Source organism: Mesocricetus auratus, unplaced genomic scaffold, assembly GCF_017639785.1.
Source record: "Mesocricetus auratus isolate SY011 unplaced genomic scaffold, BCM_Maur_2.0 Super-Scaffold_4256, whole genome shotgun sequence".
In the NCBI taxonomy this organism is placed as follows: domain Eukaryota; kingdom Metazoa; phylum Chordata; class Mammalia; order Rodentia; family Cricetidae; genus Mesocricetus; species Mesocricetus auratus.
Window position 1 is genome coordinate 115,646,312 of NW_024429182.1, and position 23,484 is coordinate 115,669,795.

At 43.8% G+C, this 23,484-nt stretch overlaps 1 protein-coding gene, 1 long non-coding RNA gene and 1 other non-coding gene across 4 annotated transcripts in view; 2 read left to right on the plus strand and 1 right to left on the minus strand.

The window, feature by feature from the left end:
* Positions 1 to 1,208: 1,208 nt before the first annotated feature.
* The window catches only part of Pde8a (phosphodiesterase 8A), a 153,475-nt gene continuing 131,199 nt past the window's right edge, over positions 1,209 to 23,484 (minus strand). For both annotated transcript variants that reach the window (XM_021231672.2, XM_040729461.1), the window contains exons 17-22: positions 22,217 to 22,415; positions 18,075 to 18,292; positions 16,382 to 16,511; positions 14,783 to 14,950; positions 2,711 to 2,840; positions 1,209 to 2,322 (exon numbers count right to left, since the gene is read on the minus strand). In XM_021231672.2, the coding sequence (XP_021087331.1) occupies positions 2,216 to 2,322; positions 2,711 to 2,840; positions 14,783 to 14,950; positions 16,382 to 16,511; positions 18,075 to 18,292; positions 22,217 to 22,415 (952 nt within the window). In that variant the 3' untranslated portion in view covers positions 1,209 to 2,215. The remainder of the gene's footprint in view (positions 2,323 to 2,710; positions 2,841 to 14,782; positions 14,951 to 16,381; positions 16,512 to 18,074; positions 18,293 to 22,216; positions 22,416 to 23,484) is intronic.
* Positions 2,816 to 8,063, plus strand: LOC121133308. Its single transcript, XR_005870131.1, has 3 exons — positions 2,816 to 5,643; positions 5,761 to 5,920; positions 8,021 to 8,063. It is a non-coding gene; the product is annotated as an uncharacterized LOC121133308 (long non-coding RNA).
* Positions 21,084 to 21,191, plus strand: LOC121135751. The gene has a single exon (XR_005872866.1). It is a non-coding gene; the product is annotated as a U6 spliceosomal RNA (small nuclear RNA).

A 23,484-nucleotide genomic window follows, 5' to 3' on the forward strand; every position in this document is an offset into this window, starting at 1 on the left:
TCACTCACTATGGTCCTTTTCTTCTGGTTGTCTCTTTACTGGCTCTGGCCTCTGAAGAGCATCTTTAGCATCTTCACAGGAGCTCTCCTGAGCTGCGTCTGTGTGTCTGAAGTTACCCATGCTCACTTTTGCATACCAGCGTAGCTAAGGAAGCCGGTCTGGGTTGGGAGCTCCCTTTGTTTTGGGACCGGAAGCCTTTGGTCTTTTGGCAGCTGAGACCCCCCAGTGGCAGTCTCTAGTTCCTCACAAGGGGTCCATCTTTTCTCTCCTTGAGCTCCATGTTGTGCAGCTGGCCACGTGTGGGTTTGTCTTAGGCATTGCGGGAGTTTGGAACCTTTGGGAGGTGGAAGAGACTTTAGAGTGGGGTCTTCTGGCTTGGAAGGGCTTGTTCCAAAAGAGCATGCTAGGAATCTCTCCTCCTTCCTCACTCAGTTCTCCATCCAATGTGCTGCCGACGCCCAGGTGTGGACTGAAACCTCAGTGACAGTGACACTTAGGTGCGCAGCACCTCATCTCTGCGTCTTAGCCTTTGTGGAACTGCTATGTTTGTTTGTTTCCCAGACTTTAGAACAATGGTTCTCAACCTGTGGGTCTTGTCCCCTTTGGGGATCATTTATCAGATATCCTCCATATCAGATATTTACATTACAATTCATAGCAAAATTACAGTCATGAAGAGGCAACAAAAATAATTTTATGGTTGGGGTCACCACAACATGAGGAACTGTATCAAAGGATCGCATCACTGGCAATGCTGAGAACCACTGGGCTAGAATGTCTCATGCGGGTCTTTTCAGATCTGTTCTTTTAAAAAATATTGTGTTTACTTTGTAATTCTTACTGCTTCTTTAACTCTTCAAAAATTTTAGGATTGCTCATCTCGAAGTCTTCTCACTGTTTTGTTAGCAGCTTTTGTGGTGAGAATCTGTAGCCTCTGAGCCCATGGCAGCGGAAGTTGCTTGTGGGCTCCATTTCCTTTTCTTCCTTGGCACTGGGAGGGAAGATCTGATGTTCCTCCCTCGCTCGGCCTGCAGTTATCTTCATACAGGATAAAGACCTGTTGTCCTCCACGAGGACTCATGGTCAAACTGAAGAGCTGTCCACAGCCCCTGGAAAGTTGTTTAGTTGCTGGTTTGTTCTATGAAATGTCTACTCCTAATTTAGAAAGATTATTATTAGTCAATAGCAAAGAAATGGCAACAAATGACTTCTTAAAAACAAATAGTTTAATTTCATCCAGGAAAAGAAATACAAGTTTAAGATGAAACCAACACTCCACATGTCATTGTCATCTTTATAATATTATGCTCATTAAAAACATGAAGAGATATTGCCTTTATGCATTTCTAGAATCAAATATCCCATGTTAGCTATAAAATATCAACCACTAAATATCTCGGTTTGCTTTGTTTTTATAGGGCATATTTTATAGAAATGGTACAAAATAAGGCAGGCTCTTAGAAATTCAATTATAAAATTTTAGGAAAAAATGGTGATATCCACATTTTTTCTCCAACAAGGCACCTCCACAACCCCAGAGATCACAGCTGCTGCTCAGAACCAGGTCTACAGATGTGGCCTCTCTGTTGCACACTAGAGTAAGACCCAGTGCGAAAGCCTTCCCCATGACATCAATGAGAAGAGTTTAACATTTCTACACTGTGCTAAATTATATCATTTTAAATCTGCATTATGAAAATAAGTCTGTGCACCAAGTCATAAACACTTAATGAGAATGAATTGTGAATTCGGTTGTGGCATCTGAAGGTGGCTTTGGCTTTGAAATATTTTTAAATTCATAGAAAATGTCAAACTTCTAATAAAATAAATAAAACATTTAATAATTGGGATAATCAACCTTAAGTTTATCTCATTTGTTCATGGATTTCAGACACAAGTCACTTCCAGTAGTGTTCCAAAATGAGCATCTGCGCCTCCAGAGACTGGCGACAAGCCGCCTCGGCTGTTCTGCAGGCTGGAGGATGGTGGAGGCACCTCTGCAGGGCTCCAGGCTTGCGGTAGCCAGAGTCTTCGGCACCTTACTAAGGACCTGCAGCAAGTGCGTGCGATGGCAGCAGATGGTGCCACCGAAGGTTGACATCCCCGTGTCTGCTCACAGGCCCTGCAATGAGGGGATAGCTCTGCCTAACATTGGAAGACTAGGAAACTGCAGAAGCCAGGAAGGACAGAGCCTCAGGCCAGACGTGTACCCACGCTATTCTGGAGGGGGACGGAGGCTGCGCAGCTTCTTTTCATCCAGGGCTTTCCAGTACTTGAAGTTGTCGTCTAGGTGCTGCATAAGGTCAGGTAGGTCAACGAAGGCTGGAGAGAGAGGGGGGAATGCACTGTGTCACACAGCCTTGCTTTCTGGGTTTGGGCTTCCTCATTTTCTTTCTTGGGCCTTCTACCACAGAGCTACACCCTGGCCCAAGCATTTTAAGAAGGACTGAAGGAAGTCAGAGTTATGCCAAGCTCTGGGGAGAATGATCTAGAGGGAAACTTGGCATCAGCTCTGCATCCCCTCCCCTGACTGCAGCCCTCGGAGCATAGGGAACTGGGAACATCCTTGAGACTCTCTTCTGGGTACCTCTTATTTGACAGGCTCTTTACCCTCTGGGATGGCTTCTGTCTCTGTTCCACCTGGCAGTCTAAGTCCCAGGTGCTACTTACCACCTAACTAGCAAGGTAAGGAAGGCGTCAGGTTCCTTACCATCCCAGGCATCAAACATGTCTGTGATGAAGTAGTCAATGAAGGAGATCTGAGACTTGGGAATGCTGCAGGTGTTTCTGTCAAAAACTGGCATCACCACAGGCAAGTCCAGCTGTTTCTCTTCATCAGTCTGCAAAGCAGAACAGCCCATGATCTCAGAACCCCACCCTACCACGGAGCAGCCCCATAGGCTGACAGCCCATGTAGCACTAGCCAAGCAAACACGATCTGCCAGACACCATGCTGTTCTAAGAGGGAGGACATCCCAAACCAACCCAAGCATTTTCAATAGCAGGAAGTCATCCCGTCCCCCCATTCCCATCTCCCCCTCTCCCAACATTCTGCAGGTAAGAGTTCAGAGCATAGCTGGCACCTGCCTCTGCTGGTCCTGTCACTATCCACAAATATCCAACATGCCCACACTGGTGCCATAAGAAATAAGGAATCAACACAGCTCCCTGTCCCAGAAAGGGCTAGTGGCCATTTCTCAGCTATGACTGTGCTGTCTTGTTGGGAAGACTATGAATAGACCTATTAACTAGTAAGGAGGTGGCATCAATCCTAAAAACTTCCCATCAGAGAAAAGGTAGGAGCAAATATTGCACTTGTAAATTCTAACCAAAGTTTAGAAAGTCAAAACAATCTTTTCCAAACTCTTCAAGATTAAAAAAAATCCAAGAGAACATTTCTAGTTCATCCTAGAAAGCCAACACACCCTAATAAAAGACACAGACACTGAAAACTAACACCACAGACCAATATCCTTGCGGACATTGATTAAAATCCCAAACAGGATACTGGCACAAACTCAGCATGTTAGAGGAACTCTGTATGTCTGTGCATTTCCTGAGGCATGCTTCACCACATGGAAATCAGCCACCGTGTTAACAGAATAGACAAGCAGGTGTGGTGGGGTTAAAGACTTAGTACATGAGGCAGGAGGATTACTCTGACTTCAAGGCCATCAACTTTGGCTGCATAGTGAGTTCCAGGACAGCCTGAGCTACAGAGTAAGATACTGCTTAAAACAAAACAAAACAAAACAAAGGTGGGTCTTGGGATGTACGGTGCCGACGGCAGCTGTCGAGCATGCGGCTCTGGGATCTCAGGGCCAAACAAAACACGCATGATGGCGTCTCTAAGTCCAGTACTCAAGGAGCCGAGGGCAGAAGGGGAGGCCAGCACTAGGCAGCGGTGTACAATGTGTACATGTGAATCACTCAGAAAGCAGGGAGACCGTAAGGGTGATGCCAGCCTGTAACGTTATAGTGACGGGGAAGCTTGTGGTCAGCACGGTGGCAGGAGCACTTTCTGCAGCTTGGCTGGTGTCTGCTCCACGCTGCCGCCAGCATTAGATGTTGTCAAGTGTCCTGGTTGTGTGTGTGTTGTTGTTTTGAGTCAGAAGATCATATATAGCTCAGGTTACAATGGAACTCAATAGCTGCTGCTGAATTCCTAATCCTCCTGCCTCCAACTCCCAAGTGCTGGGATTCCATTTGCACACGACCACGCCTGGCCTCAGTATTTTCTACTGGTATGTGCTAGAATTTTGTTGTGGCTTTCATTTGAATTTCTCTGATGAGCTAATGTTTTTTCATGTAATTATCAGCAGTTCATACTACCTTTGGTGAGATAGCTACTGAAATATTATTTCTAGCCAGGTGACTTGTCTTACTATTGCAATGTAACCTAGGTACACACAGTCCTTTGTCAGAAATGACTTGTATTTTCTCCCAACATGTCATTTTTAGCATAACTTTTAAGCTTTAATGAAGTCTAAGGTGTATTTTCTTTTTTCCATGGCTATTGCTTTCTGTACCTAAAAGTCTCTGTCCATTTCAAAACCACTGGGGATATCTGCAGCAGTTTCTCTCGTGCCATGGTTAGGCTTTTCTAGCTAGCTGATGAGCCCACTGTGAACTGACTGTCTGTGCTCTCTCTCCAATGCCAATCAGAATCCTGGGAGAATCCCCCTTCTAAGACGTTAAAATGGATGTTCTTTAAGTTCTAGCAAGAGGTTATGAGGTCTGGCCATCTGTCAGTATAATTATTTCTAAGTAAGCTTTTGCTTTTTATTACTATTTTAACCAGCATTGTTTAAGTTTCATTTTTTGATTGTTAGTATATAAAATTAACTTGACTTTTATACATGGAGGTTATTGTCCTGTATGATCTCATTAATCAAATCTAATTATTAGGGTAATGTTATATGCCTTGGGAATACACACACACACACACACACGTTATCTGCAAATTTTAAGGTGTTATTGTTGAGAAACACTACTTTCAGGTGTGTGACTTTTGTTTATGCTGCATGTGTTTAACTCTGTGAAGCTGTGTTGCTGTGCTTGTCTAAAACACCTGATGTTCCTAATAAAGAGCTGAACGGTCAATAGCGAGGCAGGAGCAAGGACAGGCGGGGCTGGCAAGCAAAGGGTAAATGGAGGACTAAGGAAGGAGGAGCAGGGAGAGACAAGGAGAGGAGGACTTCAGGGCCAGCCACAAAGCCACCCAGCCACCCATGGTGTAAGTAAGATTTACAGAAATAAGAACAGGAAACGCTCAGAGGCAAAAGGTAGACAGAATAATTTAAGAAAAGCAAACTAGAAACAAGACAAGCGAAGGCCAGACATTGTAAGAATAAGCCCCCGTGTGTGATTCATTTGGGAGCTGGGTAGCAGTCTCCCCCAAAAGAGAGAAAATAACATGTAGTAATGATACTCTATATACTTTGTCCTCCCTTGTGCAATGCAGTGGCTGGAAAGGCCGACAGTGTTGAGCGGTGTGGTAAGAGCAGGCTCCAGCTTTGTTTCCATTACTAGGGCAACATCAAGGGGCTGGATATAACATAAGCACTCAGGAGCCAAGGGCCAGCCTGATCTACCTAGAGATTCTGGATACCAGGACCACACAAAGATCCTGTCTCCAACAAGGTAATTTCCTTCTATTCCTAGTGTGCTGAGTGTTCCTGTGATGAATGGATGCTGAGTTTGGTCAAGCCTCTTCTGTAACTGGAGCAACAGCTCTAAGACTCTGCTCTATCACTGCAGGACTCTGGTGAACCACTGAAATAAGAGACCAGCCTTGCATGCCTGGGAACAGGCCTTCTAGGTGATCCTCTGTGCTGTTGGACTCTGCTTCTCTACACTCGTGGTCTTGAGAAAGACTGTGGTGTCCTGTGGCACCGCCTTTGTGTGGCATTGACAATGGGTAAGAACTGTCTCCTTTCCCTTCTCAGATAATCTCTAAGGCTGGCTTGATTCTGCCACACATGTTCAAATCCTCTCTATTTTCACCAGTATCTTTTTTTATATTGAGTAATTTTTTTCACATTTTTCTATTTAAATTAGAAAGAAGCCTGCTTCATATGTCAATCCCACTTCCCTCCCCCTCCAGTCACCAGGGAGAGTGAGGCACTCCATGGGGGAATCCCCAAAGTCTGTCATATCATCAGGGGCAGGGTCCAGGCTGAGAGAGCATCCCTCCACGTGGAATGGGCTCCCAAAGTCCATTCATATGCCAGGAATAAATACTGATCCACTACCAGAGGCCCCATAGATTGCCAAGGCCTCCTCACTGATATCCACATTCCGGGGGTCTGGATCAGTCCCATGTTGGCCTCTCAGCCATCAGTCTGGGGTTCATGTGCTCCCCCACTGTTCAGGTCAGCTGCTTCTTGGGCTTCACCAGCCCAGTATTGACCCCCTTGCCCATCACTCCTCCCTCTCAGCTCTGGGTTTCAGGAGTTCAGTTCAGTGTTTAGTTGCATCACCAATGTCTTAAGCTGTAGACTGTAGGTGACTGATTGTGCTGATAGTTAGTGCATACACACTATGGTTATGGGCCCTTTCTCATTAGGAAATATGTGGTGATATTTTGTTTATGATCTAATAAACCCTGCCTGGAGATCAGAATGCAGAGCTAGCCACAGCCATAGAGGTCAGGCAGTGGCGGCACACACCTTTAATCCCAGCAGCCACACTAGTTAGTCATAGAGGTTGGGCAGTGCTGGTGCAGTTGAATCCCAGGAGCTCAGGGTCTGACTGTATTCATTGGGCGTTTAGTCTCTGGCCACGCTGAGGACAGGACTGCCTCCCTTTTGGTCTTATAGATGTAAGAAGTCTTTAGTGGCTTTGCTTTTTTGATCTTCAGCTTTAATCCCAACATCTGTTTCTGGGTTTTTATTAATTGTATATCAGAAATGTCCTATTTCTGGAAGTTCCCTGTCTTGATGTCTTTTGTCTGAAATTGATAAGGCTGTTCTAGTCTTACGTTTATAATTTTCACACTATACTTGTATGGGTCCACCATCTTTGTTCTTTATATTTAATATATTTTCTAGTCTGCCCATAGTTGAGCTTTTTGTTCTTATTTTGCTTGGTTTTGGAGGCAGGATGTCACCATGTAGCTGTCCCTGATTCCTGTCTCAGCCTCCCACGTGCTGAGATTACTGGCATGTATCACCATGCCCCACCTCATCTGTTCTGACGAATGTTCTTTTAGTGGGAGTGTTTACCTTATAACATTTGATGGAATTGAATTTAATATTGCTGTTCTGATTAGGTAGAACTACTATTTGTATTTACTTCCCTACCTTCTTGGTATAGAGAGGCCTGTCCTATCAAGCTATGACTGCTGTGGGATGACACCCTGCATTCTCGGTGTTTAACTCAACACTGCCACACTTCATAGAAATGTAGACACAAGGCCGTTCATTCCTTCTATATCCCCTTTCCTATCATATTACTTACAGTATTGACCCAATCAAATGTTGAGAACCTTTGCTTAAAATAATCCTAGGTCTAAATACAGAAGTTTTATATAGCTACCAGGTATCGACCATTTTTTTGATACTTTTTTTTTTTTTTGGTTTTTGCGAGACAGGGTTTCTCTGTATTGTTTTGGAGGCTGTCAGTCCAGCCCAGCCTCGAACTCACAGAGATCCGCCTGCTTCTGCCTCCCGAGTGCTGGGATTAAAAGCATGCGTCACCACCGCCTGGCTGATACTTTTCTTGTATCTTGAAGAGTCAAGTTTACATCTGTGATCACTTCCTTTCTACATTTTTTTTTCCAAGACGAGTTTCTCTGTAGCTTTTGCAGCCTGTCCTGAAACTCACTCTGTATACCAGGCTGGCCTCGAACTCACAGAGATCCTGAGTGCTGGGGCTAAAAGCATGCACCACAACCACCCAGCTTTCCTTTTTACTTTAAGAACTTCTTTTATCCGGCGACCCCAACTTCAGGTGAGCTTGGGTCTCCCTGGGGACAGACCCCATTGCCCGCCCATCAGCCATTCCTTCAATCTTCCAGGGACCTGCTCCTGGCATCCAGAGGACCTGCCCACACAGGAAAGACATCAGTCCTTCCAGACCCTAACCTCTGGTGACCCCAGCTTCAGCGTCCAGAAAGAAGGAGACCAGTGGAGACAGAAAGACCCCACCTGCACCCACTGGAATAAGAGATGGGAAGAAGACAGAATAAGAGCTCACTCAGCAATAGAAAGACCAACATGACTCCACCAGAATCTAGAGACCCAATGCCAGCAAGACCTGAAAAGCACTACTTAGACGAAGCAGAAGAGACAGACCTTAAAAATTATTTTATGATGATGATAGAGACCCTCAAAGAGGAAATGAGGAAATCCCTTAAAGAAATAGAAGAAAAAAACAAACAAAAAATACATGAAATGGCGAACCAAAAAATTCAAGAAATAAACACATCTCTCAAAGAATCTAAAGAGTACCAAGAAAAAACAACCAAACAAATGAAGGAAACAACTCAAACAGTTGAAGGGTTGAAAGCTGAAATAGAAACAATAAAGAAAACACAGAATGAGGGGATGCTGGAAATAGAAAAGCTGGGTAAATGATCAGGAACTACAGATACAGATGCAAGTATCACCAATAGAATACAAGAGATAGAAGAGAGTATCTCAGGTGTTGAAGACTCATTAGAGGATATACAGTCATCAACCAAAGAAAACCTCAAAACCAACAAATCCCTAACACATAATATCCAGGAAATATGGGACACTGTGAAGAAGCCAAACCTGAGAATAATAGGTATAGAAGAAGGCGAAGAAATACACAGAAAACATATTCAACAAAATCATAGAAGAAAGCTTCCCTAACCTAAAGAAGGATATGCCTATGAAAATACAAGAATCTTACAGAACACCAAATAGGCTGGACCAGAAAAAGAAGTTACCTTACCGTATAATAATCAAACCTATAGAATAAAGAGAAAATATTAAGAGCAGCTAAAGAAAAAGGCCAAGTAACATATAAAGGCAGACCTATCCGAATTACACCTGACTTCTCAATGGAAACTATGAAAGCCAAAAGATCCTGGACAGATGTCCTACAAATGCTAAGGGAACAAGGATGCCAGCCTAGGCTATATCCAGGAAAGCTTTCAATTACCATAGATGGAGAAAACAAAATATTCCATGACAAAGCCAGATTTAAACAATACATATCCATGAATCCAGCTCTACAGAAAGTGCTGGAAGGAAAACCTAGACCCAATGAAGATAACTACACTCACAAAGACACAGGTAATAGATGATCCTACTTTACCAAACACCAAAAGAAAAAGGGAGAAGAAGCTACACACAATAACTCCACTACCAATAAATCAAGCACAAACAAGAATCATCAATCAATGTTCATTAATGCCCCTCAATGTCAACGGTCTCAATTTGTCTATAAAAAGACACAGACTAGCAGAATGGATACGAAGACAGAACCCATCCTGCTGCTGCATATAAAAAACACATCTCAATGTCAAAGACAAATGTTACCTCAGAGTAAAGGGTTGGGAAAAGATTTTCCAATCAAACGGACCCAAGTAACAAGCAGGTGTAGCAATCCTAATATCTAACAAACTAGACTTCAAATTAAAATCAAAAGAGATGAAGGACATTTCATATTCATCAAAGAAAAAGTCCATCAAGATGAAGTCTCAAGTTTTGAACATCTATGCCTCAAATACAAAGGCACCCACATTCGTGAAAGAAACATTACTAAAGCTCAAATCACACATAAAATTTCACACACTAGTAGTAGCAGACTTCAACCCTCTGCTCTCACCGCTAGACAGGACCTCCAGACAGAAACTTAACAAAGAAACAAAAGAACGAATAGAAGTTATGACCCAACTGGGTTTAACAGACATCTATAGAACATTCTACCCAAACACAAAGGGATATACACCTTTTTCTTGGCGCCACATGGAACCTTCTCTAAAATTGACCACGTAATAGGAAAGATAGCAAACCTCCACAGATACAAAAAAATTGGAATAACCCCCTGTATCTTATCAGACCACCATGCATTAAAATTAGAATTCAATAATAACACAAATCGCAGAAATCCTACAAACTCATGGAAATTGAACAATGCACAATTGCACCATCCCTGGGTAAAGGAAGAAATAAAAAAAAAATTAAAGACTTCCTGGAATCCAATGAGAATGAAAACACAACAAACCCAAACTTATGGGACACTCTGAAAGTAGTGCTGAGAGGAAAGTTCATAGCACTAAGTGTCCACATGAAGAAACCGGAGAACAGTCACACTAAAGAATTAATAGCACAGCTGAATGCTCTAGAACAAAAAGAAGAATACTCACCCAGGAGGAGCAGACACCAGGAAATAATCAAATTGAGGGCTGAAATCAATCAAGTAGAAACCAGAAAAACACTGAGAAGAATCAATGAAACAAGGAGTTGGTTCTTTGAGAAAAATCAACAAAATAGACAAACCTCTGTCCAAACTAACCAAAAGACACAGAGAGAGAGCATGCTAATTAACAAAATTAGAAATGAAAAGGGGGACATAACAATGGACACTGAGGAAATCCAGAGAATCATCAGGGCATACTTTGAAAATCTGTACTCCCCAAAATTCGAAATTTAAAGGAAATGGGCAATTTTCTGGATAGCTATCACTTGCCAAAACTAAATCAAGAGCAGATAAACAATCTAAACAGACCAATAACCCTTAAGGAAATAGAAGCAGTTATCAAAAGTCTCCCAACCAAAAAAAGCCCAGGCCCAGATGGCTTCAGCGCAGAATTCTACCAGAAATTCAAAGAAGAGCTAATTCCAATACTCCTCAAAGTATTCCACACAATAAAAGTGGGAGGCTCACTACCAAACTCTTTTTACGAGGCTACAATTACCTTGGTACCCAAGCCACACAAAGACACAACTAAGAAAGAATTATAGACCAATTCCCTCATTATCATCGATGCAAAAATACTCAATAAAATACTAGCAAATCGGATTCAAGAAGACATCAGAAAAATCATTCACCATGATCAAGCAGGCTTCATCCCAGGAATGCAGGGATGGTTCAATATTAGAAAATCTATCAATGTAATCCACCATATAAACAAACTGCGAAAGAAAAACCACATGATCATCTCACTAGATGCTGAAAAAGCCTTTGACAATATCCAGCACCCCTTCATGATAAAGGTCCTAGAGAGATCAGGGATAACAGGAACATACCTGAACATAATAAAAGCAATATACAGTAAACCAACAGCTAACATCAAACTAAATGGAGAGAAACTCAACGCAATTCCTCTAAAATCAGGAACAAGACAAGGTATTGCACTTGAAATTCTAGCTACAGCAGTAAGACAACAAAAGGAGATCAAGGGGATACAAATAGGAAAAGAAGAAGTCAAGCTTTCACTATTTGTAGATGATATGATAGTTTACATATAGTTCTGCAAGGGAACTCCTAGAGCTGATAAACACCTTCAGCAATGTGGCAGGATACAAGGTTAACTCAAAAAAATCAGTGGCCCTATTATATGCAGATGATAAAGTGGCTGAGAAAGAAATCAGAGAAACATCACCCTTTACAATAGCCATAAACAGCATCAAATATCTGGGGATAATGTTAACCAAAGAAGTGAAAGACCTGTATATCAAGAACTTTGAGTCTTTAAAGAAAGAAATCAAAGAGGATACAGAAAATGGAAAGATCTCCCATGCTCTTGGATTGGTAGGATCAACATAATAAAAATGGCAATCTTGCCAAAAGTAGTCTACAGATTCAATGCAATCCCTATCAAAATTCCGGCACAATTCTTCACAGACATTGAAAGAACAATAATCAACTTTATATGGAAAAACAAAAGGCCCAGGATAGCCAAAACAACCCTATACAATAAAGGAACTTCAGGAGGCATCACCATCCCTGACTTCAAGCTCTATTATAGAGCTATAGTCCTGAAAACAGCTTGGTATTGGCACAAAAATAGACAGGTAGACCAATGGAACTGAATTGAAAACCCTTTTAACCCACACACCTATGAACACTTGATTTTTGACAAAGAAGCTAAAACTATACAATGGAAAAAAGAAAGCATCTTCAACAAATGGCGCTGGCATAACTGGGTATTGGCATGCAGAAGACTGCAGATAGATCCTTGTCTATCGCCTTGCACAAAACTTAAGTCCAAATGGATCAAAGACCTCAACATAAATCCAACCACACTGAAAACTCTTAGAAGAGAAAGTGGGAGGTACCCTTGAGAGAATTGGTACAGGAGACTGCTTCCTGAACATAACACCAGTAGCACAGACACTGAGATCGACAATTAACAAATGGGACCTCCTGAAACTAAGAAGCTTCTGTAAGGCAAAGGACACCGTCAACAAGACAAAAAGGCAGCCCACAGAATGGGAAAAGATATTCACTAACCCCACATCTGACAGAGGGCTAATCTCCAAAATTTACAAAGAACTCAAGAAGCAAGTCTCCAAAACACCAAAGGATCCAATTAAAAGGTGGGGTACAGAACTAAATAGAGAATTCTCAATAGAGGAGGCTAAAATGGCCAAGAGACACTTAAGAAAGTGCTCAACATCCTTAGCCATCAGGGAAATGCAAATCAAAACAACTTTGAGATACTATCTTACTCCTGTCAGAATGGCTAAAATCGAAAACAATTTATGCTGGAGAGGATGTGGAGAGAGGGGAACACTCCTCCACTGCTGGTGGGAGTGCCAACTTGTACACCCACTTTGGAAATCAGTATGGAGATTCCTCAGGAAAATGGGAATCAATCTACCACAAGACCCAGCAACTCCACTCTTAGGCATATAGCCAAAAAATGCTCATTCATACAAGGATGTCTGTTCCACTATGTTCATAGCAGCATTATTTGTAATAGCCAGAACCTGGAAGCAACTTAGATGCCCCTCAACTGAAGAGTGGATAGAGAATATGTGGTACATTTACACAATGGAGTACTACTCAGCAGAAAAAAAAAAAAAAAAAACAATGGAATCTTGAAATTTGCAGGTAAATGGATGGCACTAGAAGAAACCATCCTGAGTGAGGTAACCCAGTCACAAAAAGACAAACATGGTGTGTACTCACTCATATATGGATTTTAGACATGGATCAGGATAGTGCCAGTCTGCACTTCCACTGACAGAGAGTCTGGGAAACAGGAAAGAACCTAAAAGAAATGCATGGTACCCCAGAGAAGAGGAATGAAGCAAGATCTTCTGAACAGATTGGGAACACCGTGAGGGGGGAGGAGTGGGAGCTGGGAAGGAGAGGGGGGGAGAAGAGGAAGAGAGAGTAGGTCATGGGGGAACAGGAAGGTTGAGTGGGGGGTAGAATGGGGGAAAGAGGGAGTCATAGGTTAGAAGACAGATCTGGCACCAGAGTGACCTCTAGTGATCTAAAGGGACAATACCAACTGGCAAGCTAAGCAATAGTGGAGAGACCACCTTGAATGCCCATTCCTGATAATGAACTCGATGTCTATAACCATCCTGGAGCCTTCATCCAGTGACTGATAGAAGCAGAGGCAAACACCCACAGTTAAACACTGAACTGAGCCCATGGAATCCAGTGACAGAGAGAGGATCGATGAGCAAATTGGCAAAGAACGGGCTGGCAAAACCAGCAGAGACAGCTGATCTGAACAAGGGGAGCTCTTGGACCCCAGACCAACAGCTGGGAGGCCAGCATGGGACTGATCCAGACCCCCTGAGTGTGAGAGTCAGTGAGGAGGCCTGGGCCACGTATGGGGCCCTGGGCAGTGGATCAGTGTTTATCCCTGGCATACAGACAGACATCGTGTGTCCATAACACAAAGAGGGATGCTCTCAGCCTGGACTCTTAGAGGAGTGCCTGGACCCTGCCCTGAGTGAAATGGCAGACTCTAGATATCCCCTGTGTGGAGGGAAGTGGGGATAGGGTGGGAGTCTGGGGGGGGTTGTGGAAGGAGGGGAGGGAGAGGGAACTGGGATTGACATGTGGAATGAGCTATTTAAAATTAAATTAATAAAAAAACAAAAAACAAAAAAGAACTTCTTTTAGTATTTCTTACATTGTGGGTTTACAAGTGATTTATTGTACTAGTTTCCCCTTATCTGAGAATGAGTGTATCTTGTCCTGATCCTAAACTAAAGGCTATTTCACTAAATACAGAGTTCTGGGTTGACAGTTTTCTTTTATCAACAGCCTAAACATTATGTCTCAGTGTCTTCTGGCCTCAGATGTAGTAGCCCTGACTGGCCCAGAGTTCTCCAAGGTTAGACCAGACTAGCCCTGAACTCCCAGAGATCTGCCTGCCTCTGTCTCCTAAGAGCATGGACCAAAGGTGTGTGCCACAATGCAGATTCTTGTTATGTGTCAAGCAAAGCTCTGCTGCTGGAATGCCCTCGCCCTCACTTGGCTGCTTTATCTGTGTGCATACGTCTTCTTGAAAACAAACACTTTAGCAGTTTATTTTCCTTCTGTCCCAGGATGATGTGATGGACATTGCTTTTAGGAGAAACCTGCCAACCCAGGGTTCCAAATCCAGCAATGATGTCCAAAGAATGAAGACAAAGTTACCCATTTTCAAATAAAGAACACAATTTGTCATAATAAATGTACAAAATAAGAATAGCTCTTCAAAGACAATCTCTTTAATAAAGAGTTCTCTTTCCTAGTTTTAAGTCCACAGCCTCATGGTGTCCCCCATTCCAAGTGTGAGTGTGTGTGTGTAAGTGCGTATGTTTGTGTAAAGACTTAAGATGTAGCATCTTACCTGTGAAAAATACTCCTCTGAAATTCGTGCAGCCCACTCGATGCAGTACTCTAGGGGCCGGCAGGGGTTGGACACATCGGCACACTTAATCATCATTCGTTTGATAAGAGCCCGGTTCTCTGGAGTCCTGAACATAGTGTTTATGGCTTCCTGATTTTTGTCAGTTTCCTGAACCACAAATGAAATCAAAGCAATCAAATAGGTCCCTTCAGGCCCAACTACCTCACCTAGGGTTCTGTGAGCCAGGAAGGCTGTAGCTGGGATCTACAATGCTGAAGGGATTCTCTGTGTACTGGGGGTCTTTCTTCTACAAAGAGCAAGTTCAGCAGGACTCAGGCAGCACTGGGGACTGGCAAATCTGCCCTTTTCTTTTCTCTCTGTTTGTATTGGTAAGAACACAAAGGCTAGTTTTTATCTTTTTAGGATACTTACTTAAGAGCTCTGTGGCCCACCAGCCCCTTCTCACAGCCCAGTCTTCACCAGCTCTGTGACAGGTGTTTTGAGAACGGGCCTTCAGTGAACCCAGATCACATTGACAGACCCTCATACTGCCTTAGTATCTGTGATATACAGAGGATACAACGCCCTTTCCTTTGGATCTGTATTCACAAAGACTCTGGGATCTGAGGAAAAGTATCATTACGTTATAATTACAAACAAGGGCAAGGGTCAGGGTGAGGTGACTTGTCCAAAGCATCCCCGCTGAGCCTCAGCTTCCTCCTCTACACTGTCCTCTGCCTCGAGGTCTGCCCTCCCCTTTCTATGGCCAAGGTATTAACAGAAATTCACACCTGCTCCACACCAGGCAGCTCCTACTAGTGCCGCCCTTGCTGGGCAGCTGCAGACCCCATATCCCGAATCCAGAAATGAGGGGTAACGATACCGTCACTCTGGTGATCCCAGCAGAGGATCCTTCCCAGCCCTTCTCTGCAAGGACAGCCGCTGCTACCACAGAATACACCCACTGCAGAGTGGCTGCTAAGTGCCCTCTAGGAGTTGGGGTGGGGGTGGGGGTAATGGTGCACACCTATGATCCCAGCATTTGGAAGGCAGAAATACGCAGATCTCTGTGAGACTGAGCCCAGCCTGGTCTATTTACTGAATTTCAGGCCAGCCAGGGCTACATGGTTAGGGCCTGATTAAAACAATAAAATAAAAAGTTCTTTAGGGCTCCAACTGACCATAGAATGTTCAAAAAGGGAGAAACCACTTTGAGACAGGGCACAGGAATGGCCAATGTGAAAATGTGTTTACACGTCTATTTGCATGTTCTATTACATGTTCTCCTGCTAGATATTTGCATGTTAAATGATTTTTTAAAAACCAATGAAAAACAAAATTCAACCAAGTGCCATGGCTCACTCCTGTAATCCCAGCACCTGAGACAGAGATAGGAGGGTCACTGACTTCTGGGCCAGTCTGGGCTACAGAGTAAGGCCTGTCTCAGATAGGCAGGCAAATAAAGAAATCAAATGAAAGAAAGAATGGAAAATGGAAAACCAAATTCAACATGCCCCCCAAAGACCCTGCTCCTTCTGAGTTCATGGCACTGGTGAGTGGGACGCCCAGATGAAGGGTTTCAGGTTAAGTTTCTCTCACCTCATTTCCTTGGGCTTCCAAGGGCTTTCTGATGCTGTTGATAAATTTGTTGACATGTTCAAAGTGCTTTGTCATCTCTGTGGCCAGGACCATGTCGATAATACCCTGGCGTAGTGTCCGGTAGTCATTCCTGTTTCAGACGACAGACCAGTCACTGATTCAGACTAGTGGCTACAATCGGTTTGTACAAATAATCTGTTTCCCAGAAGGTATGTCCACTGCTGCTATCAGTCTAGTACACTGGGAGATGCACTTGCCTACATCACCACAAAGAAGTTCAAAAGCAGCAAACAGGCAGGGTGCTACAGCTGTGAATCACAGATAATTATGTAGTACAATGTTAACTATAGCACAATGCACATCGTTCTCAGGATAGGATAGGTTGTAGCAGGGATAAACACAGACCTTTCCCCGTCTTTCTCCCTCCTCTCTAAAGACGGTCTCATTGTGTAGTCCAGGATGGCCTCAAACCCATGACTTTCTTGTGTCAGCCTTTTAAAGCTGGGATTACAGACATGTGCCATTAGGCCAAGCAAGACTATTCTCTTTATATCCACAACCTCCACATCCACTAACAATGTGCCTTGCATGGAGGTACCTAGAGACCCAGAGAACTTCTGATAGCCCTTCCATTATCCCTCGTTTGCAAGCCATGGGCACTGTTCCAACATGGCCTCTGTTTCAGTTCCTGCTGCCAAGTTCCTACCCTGATTTCCCTCAGTGATGGACTGTTACCTGGAAGTGTAAGATGAAATAAACCCTTTCCTCCCCAAGTTGACTTTGGTCATGGGTTTTTATCACAGCACTAGAAAACCTCGGTCTCTGTAAATTATGTACTTACAAGCACATGTGAGTAAAACTTATATTAAGCCCACCTCTGGAATTCTAAGACATGATACAATGGAGCTTTATGAAATCAGGATATTCTTTTTTAAAACTCTATATAAAATTTCCTTAAAAATCCAAATTAAAGTATTTCTCATGGCTTTTTTTCCTCTCTCTTTAACTGAGCTCTACTCTGTATTAGGCACTGGGATAGACACAAATAGGAAATGGATGAACAAAAGATTCGTGACTCTGACCTGAGCTGGGGGAGTGGCGAATGCAGGCCTGCAGCTCTGTAGGACCGCCACAGGAGGGCTTCAAGTTTAAGGCCAGCCCAGCCCATGTGATGAGACCCTGTCTCCAGACATCTAGCTGGACATTAAACACTTAGTTTTTGTTGGCTGGGAATAGAGCTGAAAGGCTTGTACATGCTGGCAAGTATGTACCACTGAGCCATGCCACGTTTTAAAACCTCTTTATAAATGTGACAATGCTAAAGAAGCTGTGACTGAAAAACTTTGAGTTTCACCTTAGTATGAGGGCCAGAGAAACTTCTCCAGGGGAGTAACTTGTAAACAGACAGTGGCAAAAAGTGTGCTGTGTACAGAAGACAAAGGGGAGTGTGCCAGGCAGGGCCACGCCCTGCTTCAGTGGGAGAGCTCTGGCTCAGCATGCTCAAGGCCTCAGTTCGTCCCCAGCGTGGGGGTGCGAGGTGGATCAGCCCTGGGGGCTGAGGAGAGACGATCATGGGTTTGAGGGTGGTGTGGATCGTGTCTTGTTTTCAGTACCCATGGTGGGGACAGCAGAAGTGCTCCATGACTACACCTGCGTCGTGGTGACTTATATCTCAGCAACAGTCTGTTCTCACCTCTCCAAGTTTTTAAAGATATTGCATTTGTCATTTTCCAGAGTCAGCTGGAAGGCCAGTGCTGCATGGTGGCTCTCCAACACAGCAGTGTCATTGTACAGCACAGCCAGCTCATTCCCTGAGTTGCAGAGGAACGAGTTGGTTCTCCCAGGATGATCCACATCGTGAATGGCAGCAGCGATGAGGGCGGCGACCTCGTCAATCCGATCTAAAGTTTCCTGGAAACAAGAAGTCCTTTGAAAACCAGTGTGTATGACACCAAAACAAGTCTTCAATAGAGGCTTCTCTCTACCTTTTCACTTTAAATTACGTTTTCTCCGATTCCCGAGAGAACCACATCGTCCGAGAGAACCTTGTTTCCCTTCTCTGCAGCAGCGGTCACGGCTGCTGGAGAGCACTCTCTGACCTTCAGGTGTCCAGACCCACCGCAAAACAAGCCCAGAGCCTAGGGTTTCTGACTTAGTAACATTATGTAAGTCAAAATAAAAAACAACTTCAAAAGCAAACACTACTTATAGTAACTGGGAGCTAATCCACGTTTCCAATCCTTTTTGGTGCTATCTTTTTTAGACATAAGGAAGGGTCTTGTGAATTTTGGTAAAATGATCTGGAATTTTTCCACTGCTTCCAGGGCCCTAGAAAGGTTTATGTAGTTAAAAATGATTCCAATAGTTTTTTTTTGTTTTTTGTTTTTTGGTTTTTTACGAGACAGGGTTTCTCTGTGGCTTTGGAGGCTGTCCTAGAACTCGCTTGGTAGTCCAGGCTGGTCTCGAACTCACAGAGATCCGCCTGCCTCTGCCTCCTGAGTGCTGGGATTAAAGGCGTGCGCCACCAATGCCTGGCTGATTCCAATAGGTTTGACTCCTTCCTGTTCTTATTAATTTAAAGGCAGTGTCTCTGCATGTAACCAAGGCTAGCCTTGAACCCTTGATCTAACCTCAGCGTGCTAAGGCTGGAATTACAGATATACATCACTAGCCCAGCTTTTTATCAATTTATATACATTTTTCAAAAAAAGAAACCATCAGCTTTTACATTTTTGAGTTAATATAGATTTGTGAAGTTTTTTTATCTACCGTTTCCTTTTTCAAATTTATGTTTTCCTCATTTCTGTTTTGATACTTGATTGTCTTAATTCCAAAAGCCATTGTGGATATCATTGCCTTCCTCGAAATGTAGCCAAGGATAGCCTTGAACTTCTTGGGGGTTCTTCTCAAGAGCTGGGATTACAGGAGTATACTGCCACGCCCAGATGTGTGTGTGCACAGATGCATACATATGTGACTGAATGTGAACACATGAATGCACACATGCATGTGGAGGCCGGAGGCCACCTCAGATGTTGCCTGTCAAGAGCTATTTACTGGGACTGGAGAGATGCCCAATGGTTAGGAGCACTGGCTGCTCTTCCAGAGGATGCAGGGTCAATTCCCAGCACCCACACAGCAGCTCACAACTGTCTGTAACTCCAGTTCCAGGGGACCCAACACCCTCACCCAGACATGACTGCAGGAAAAACACCAGTGCACATAAAATAGATGAACAAACCTTAAAAAAATCTATTTACCTGCTCTTTCAGGACACATCTCTCTCACTGGGACCTGGAGCTCGATGGTTAGGCTGGCTGGCTCGTGAGGATTCTCCCTTTATCTGCCTCACCAGTGCTGACATTACAAGCACAGACCACACTACCATGCCCAACTTTTCCTGTGGGTGCCAAGTGCTTCCCCGGCTACCTCCCTAGACCAAATCACTCTATACAGTGATAGATAGGTTTTTCATTTTATTTGTTCAGGCACATGACTGCCCAAGTGAGAGCTGAACAAAGATGACACAATGTGCATGCCAAACTGAATGCGGAGAAGCCATGAGGCCTCAGCCCCACATAAAGAACTCAAGGCAACAGGAAAGTTGGAAGTAAGAGAGGTGGTCTGCCCCAGGGGAGAGGACACTGATCAGTTGTCCACTGCCAATGGTCAGCCCTGAAAACATACATACAAATAACATTTATATGGACTCAACAAGTAATATTCAGAAATATATGTTTATATGTATGTATGCAATAAAAATTGGTGGGAAAAGAGGCCATAAATTTGAAGGAGATGTATAAAGGAAGGCTTGGAGGGAGATAAGGGAAGGGAGAAATGTTGTAATTGTAATCTTAAAAAAATAAATAAAATAAAAGCTGGAGCTCAGCATGGTGGTACACGCCTTTAATTCCAGCACTTGAAAGGCAGAGGCAGGTAAATCTGAGTTTGAGGCCAGTCTGATCTATGTAATGAGACTGTGTCTTAAAAGAAAACAATTTGGGCTAGAGAGATGGCTCAGTGGTTAAGAAGACTGGCTGCTTTAATCCCAGCACTCGGGAGGCAAAGGCAGGCGGATCTCTGTAAGTTCGAGACCATCCTGGACTACCAAGCGAGTTCCAGGACAGCCTCCAAAGCCACAGAGAAACCCTGTCTCAAAAAAACCAAAAAAAAAAAAGAAGAAGAAGAAGAAGAAGAAGAAGAAGAAGAAGAAGAAGAAGAAGAAGAAGAAGAAGACTGGCTGCTCTTCTAGAAGTCCTGAGTTCAATTCCCAGCACCCACATGGTGGCTCACAACTATCTATAGTGGGATCTGATGCCATCTTCTGGCATAAGGTCATACATATAGATAGAATACTCATAAAATAATAAAAAAGATATTCAGGGGGCAGGCAGGACAGCTCAGCATGTAAAAGTCCTGGCCATCAAGCCTGACAACCTAAGTTTCATTCCAGAAACCCAGTGGTGGAGACAGTGAACTTCACAACTTATCCTCTGACTTCCATGTACAAGCTGTGGTTGTTCTCATATGTGCCTGCATGTGGGCGTACACACACACACACACACACACACACACACACACAGACTCACATACATGTGGATTCTTTAAAAAAGGATTGCATTTGGAAGTATTCTATAAATGTGAAAAAAAGGTATATATCTAATAAACTTGTCTTATAAATTAATTTCATTTAAATTCTATAGTTTTTCTTGCTCGCAGCACATATACTAAAATTGGAACAACACAGAGTAAATTAGCATGGTCCCTATGCAAGGATGACACACAAATTCGTGAAGTGTTCTATATTTTTTCTAAATATGAAATTGTACTTAATAAAATTTTATACCCCTATGTGTCAAAAATAATTCCATAGTTTTTCACTTTAGCTAGGGTGTGAATTTCAATAAATACTTTGACTATCATTTTAAGCAAGGCTTGGCTGTGTGTGTACCAGCAACTCCAGCATTTGGGAACTAGAGGCCAGAGGATAAGGTATCCAAGACCAGCCTTGGCTACACAGGACCCTGTCTCAGAACTATCTATATTGTTTTAGGCTAGCTCTGAATATATCTGTTCTAAAGCAACACACACCAGCAGATTGCCTTTTAGATGCTAAGACGCTCCCTGGTCACTTGTTTGAGGAAGCAGTCCTCTCTCTGGATTCTTACCCACCTATGGACTTGGTCTTGATCTTTCAAATATCAGAACCAGACTAGAGGTAGCTCTGTCACTTCCCAGCACGCAGCCCAGGGTTTGCCGCGACCTGGACCGCTGGCCTGTATGTCTGAGGCACAGGGTGGGGGTGTGATGAAGGGGGACTTTGTCACAGGGGTGTATCTGAAGAGCTGCAGACACCAGCCACAGGGTGTAAAGGGAGAAGGAAGCTGCTCATGGCAGTCGCAGTCAGATGGCAGCACTGTGAGAATGCCCCAGGGGGCCAAGGGAGAGGAGTGACGGGGACCTCACTGGTGGGGAAATGAGAAGGAGCTATCTGAGGTCAGACGGTCAGACGGGAAGGGGCTGAGGAGTGGGGTGGGGTGGTAATGGACAGGTGAGCATCCTAAAGAGGTTCAAATTGAAACCTCCTCTCCTCCAAAAGAACAGGCTTGTTCTGTTTGTTAGCTTTCTCCCAGTGGCTGCATGTTGCTTCTTACAGTCTCGCGGCACGGCAGAGCCTGCAGGTTAATCTACCAATCGGATTCCTTTGTGTGCCTCACATGTGCTGCACACATGTGAGGACTGGTGGTTCTATCACCACACGGTGACGGCAGCGGAAGCAGAAGCTAGACTCTCCCTACAGTTACTGTTAAAGGCAGAACACAAACATTACCTTACCTTTATTTTATTTCTGGAAAGAAAATAGGCAGTGGCATGAAGCACATCCGCAGAATGTGTGGAATTGTGGTAGGGGTTAGAAGAGTGATAATTCGTTTCAATAATTTGAAACCACGATCTCAGCGTTGCCTCAGAGCATTGTAAGAATTCACAGATTCCAAAGCGAGCAAATGTTTTGAGACCTAGATAAATCAAAGGCCTACAAAGAAAAACATCTATGATATAAAACAAAGCAAAGAACCAGTGTCTTGAGCTGGGAAGAGATTCAGGACCAACAAACAAGTCCAAGTCAAACTGCAGAGTGCCCAGGAAAGCCAGTTGGCACTTTGGGGCAGCATTCCATGTGTGTGTGGGGCAACACAACAGCTTCTGCCTTAGCCTTCTTTGAGGGTCCCCATTTGCTGGGCAAAGTTTTCCACTCTGCTTGCATCAGTACAATCTTCAGAATCATCTCATTGGCTACCTGTAATCCTACTCTCATATGTTACCATTGATGGTCTGTAAAATAGTCATTGTGACTATAAACTGGACACAGCCACATATCAGGTGACTGATCACCTCAACAATCTGGAGCCAGTGTTATAGTATAAAGGAGTAAAGGAATTTACACTGAGAAGGTGACCAGCGACCAGCAAGTAAGGCACTTTGATTTACTGGCTTGGTTTGGAAGGTTAAGAAATCTGTCCCATAGAAGTCATCTCAGAGGTCATTACAGGACTCAACCTGGTCAGCCTTAACACAGTTCTCATAGCTGTTATGGTTCTGGTATGTAAACTAGGAGCTCAGAGGCTCCCTGTCATGGGGAATGCCTATCCACTCTGCTTGGCTGTGTGAAGCGGGAGTCTCAGTGTAGTCAGCTCAGCCAGTGGGCTGAGACCAGGTGAGTCATCCCACAGCTTAGCAGAGCCATCTCTCCCCAGACCAGACCACACTCCCAGCTGGCATTGGCTGTGGAGGTCCAGTTCTATCTGCCAAGCCCCCTGTGGTTAACAGCTTTTGCTTGGCAAAACCCAAACTCCCACTCTGCAACCGTAAGCCAATGAACATAACTAGGGTGGAATGTCCATGTGCAGGCCACCAACATGGCAACCAAGATCTGAGGCTAGTTTCATCAAACGTGTAACTATTTGTTCTAGGCTTTGTGGCAGGGGACTCTTTGTTGCTACCTAATAGTACCACATACTGAGAAATAATTAGGAACCTCATATAGTACCACACACTGGAGAAATTAGGAAATTTCCATAGAAAACTGCTATCTGAGGAAGCCA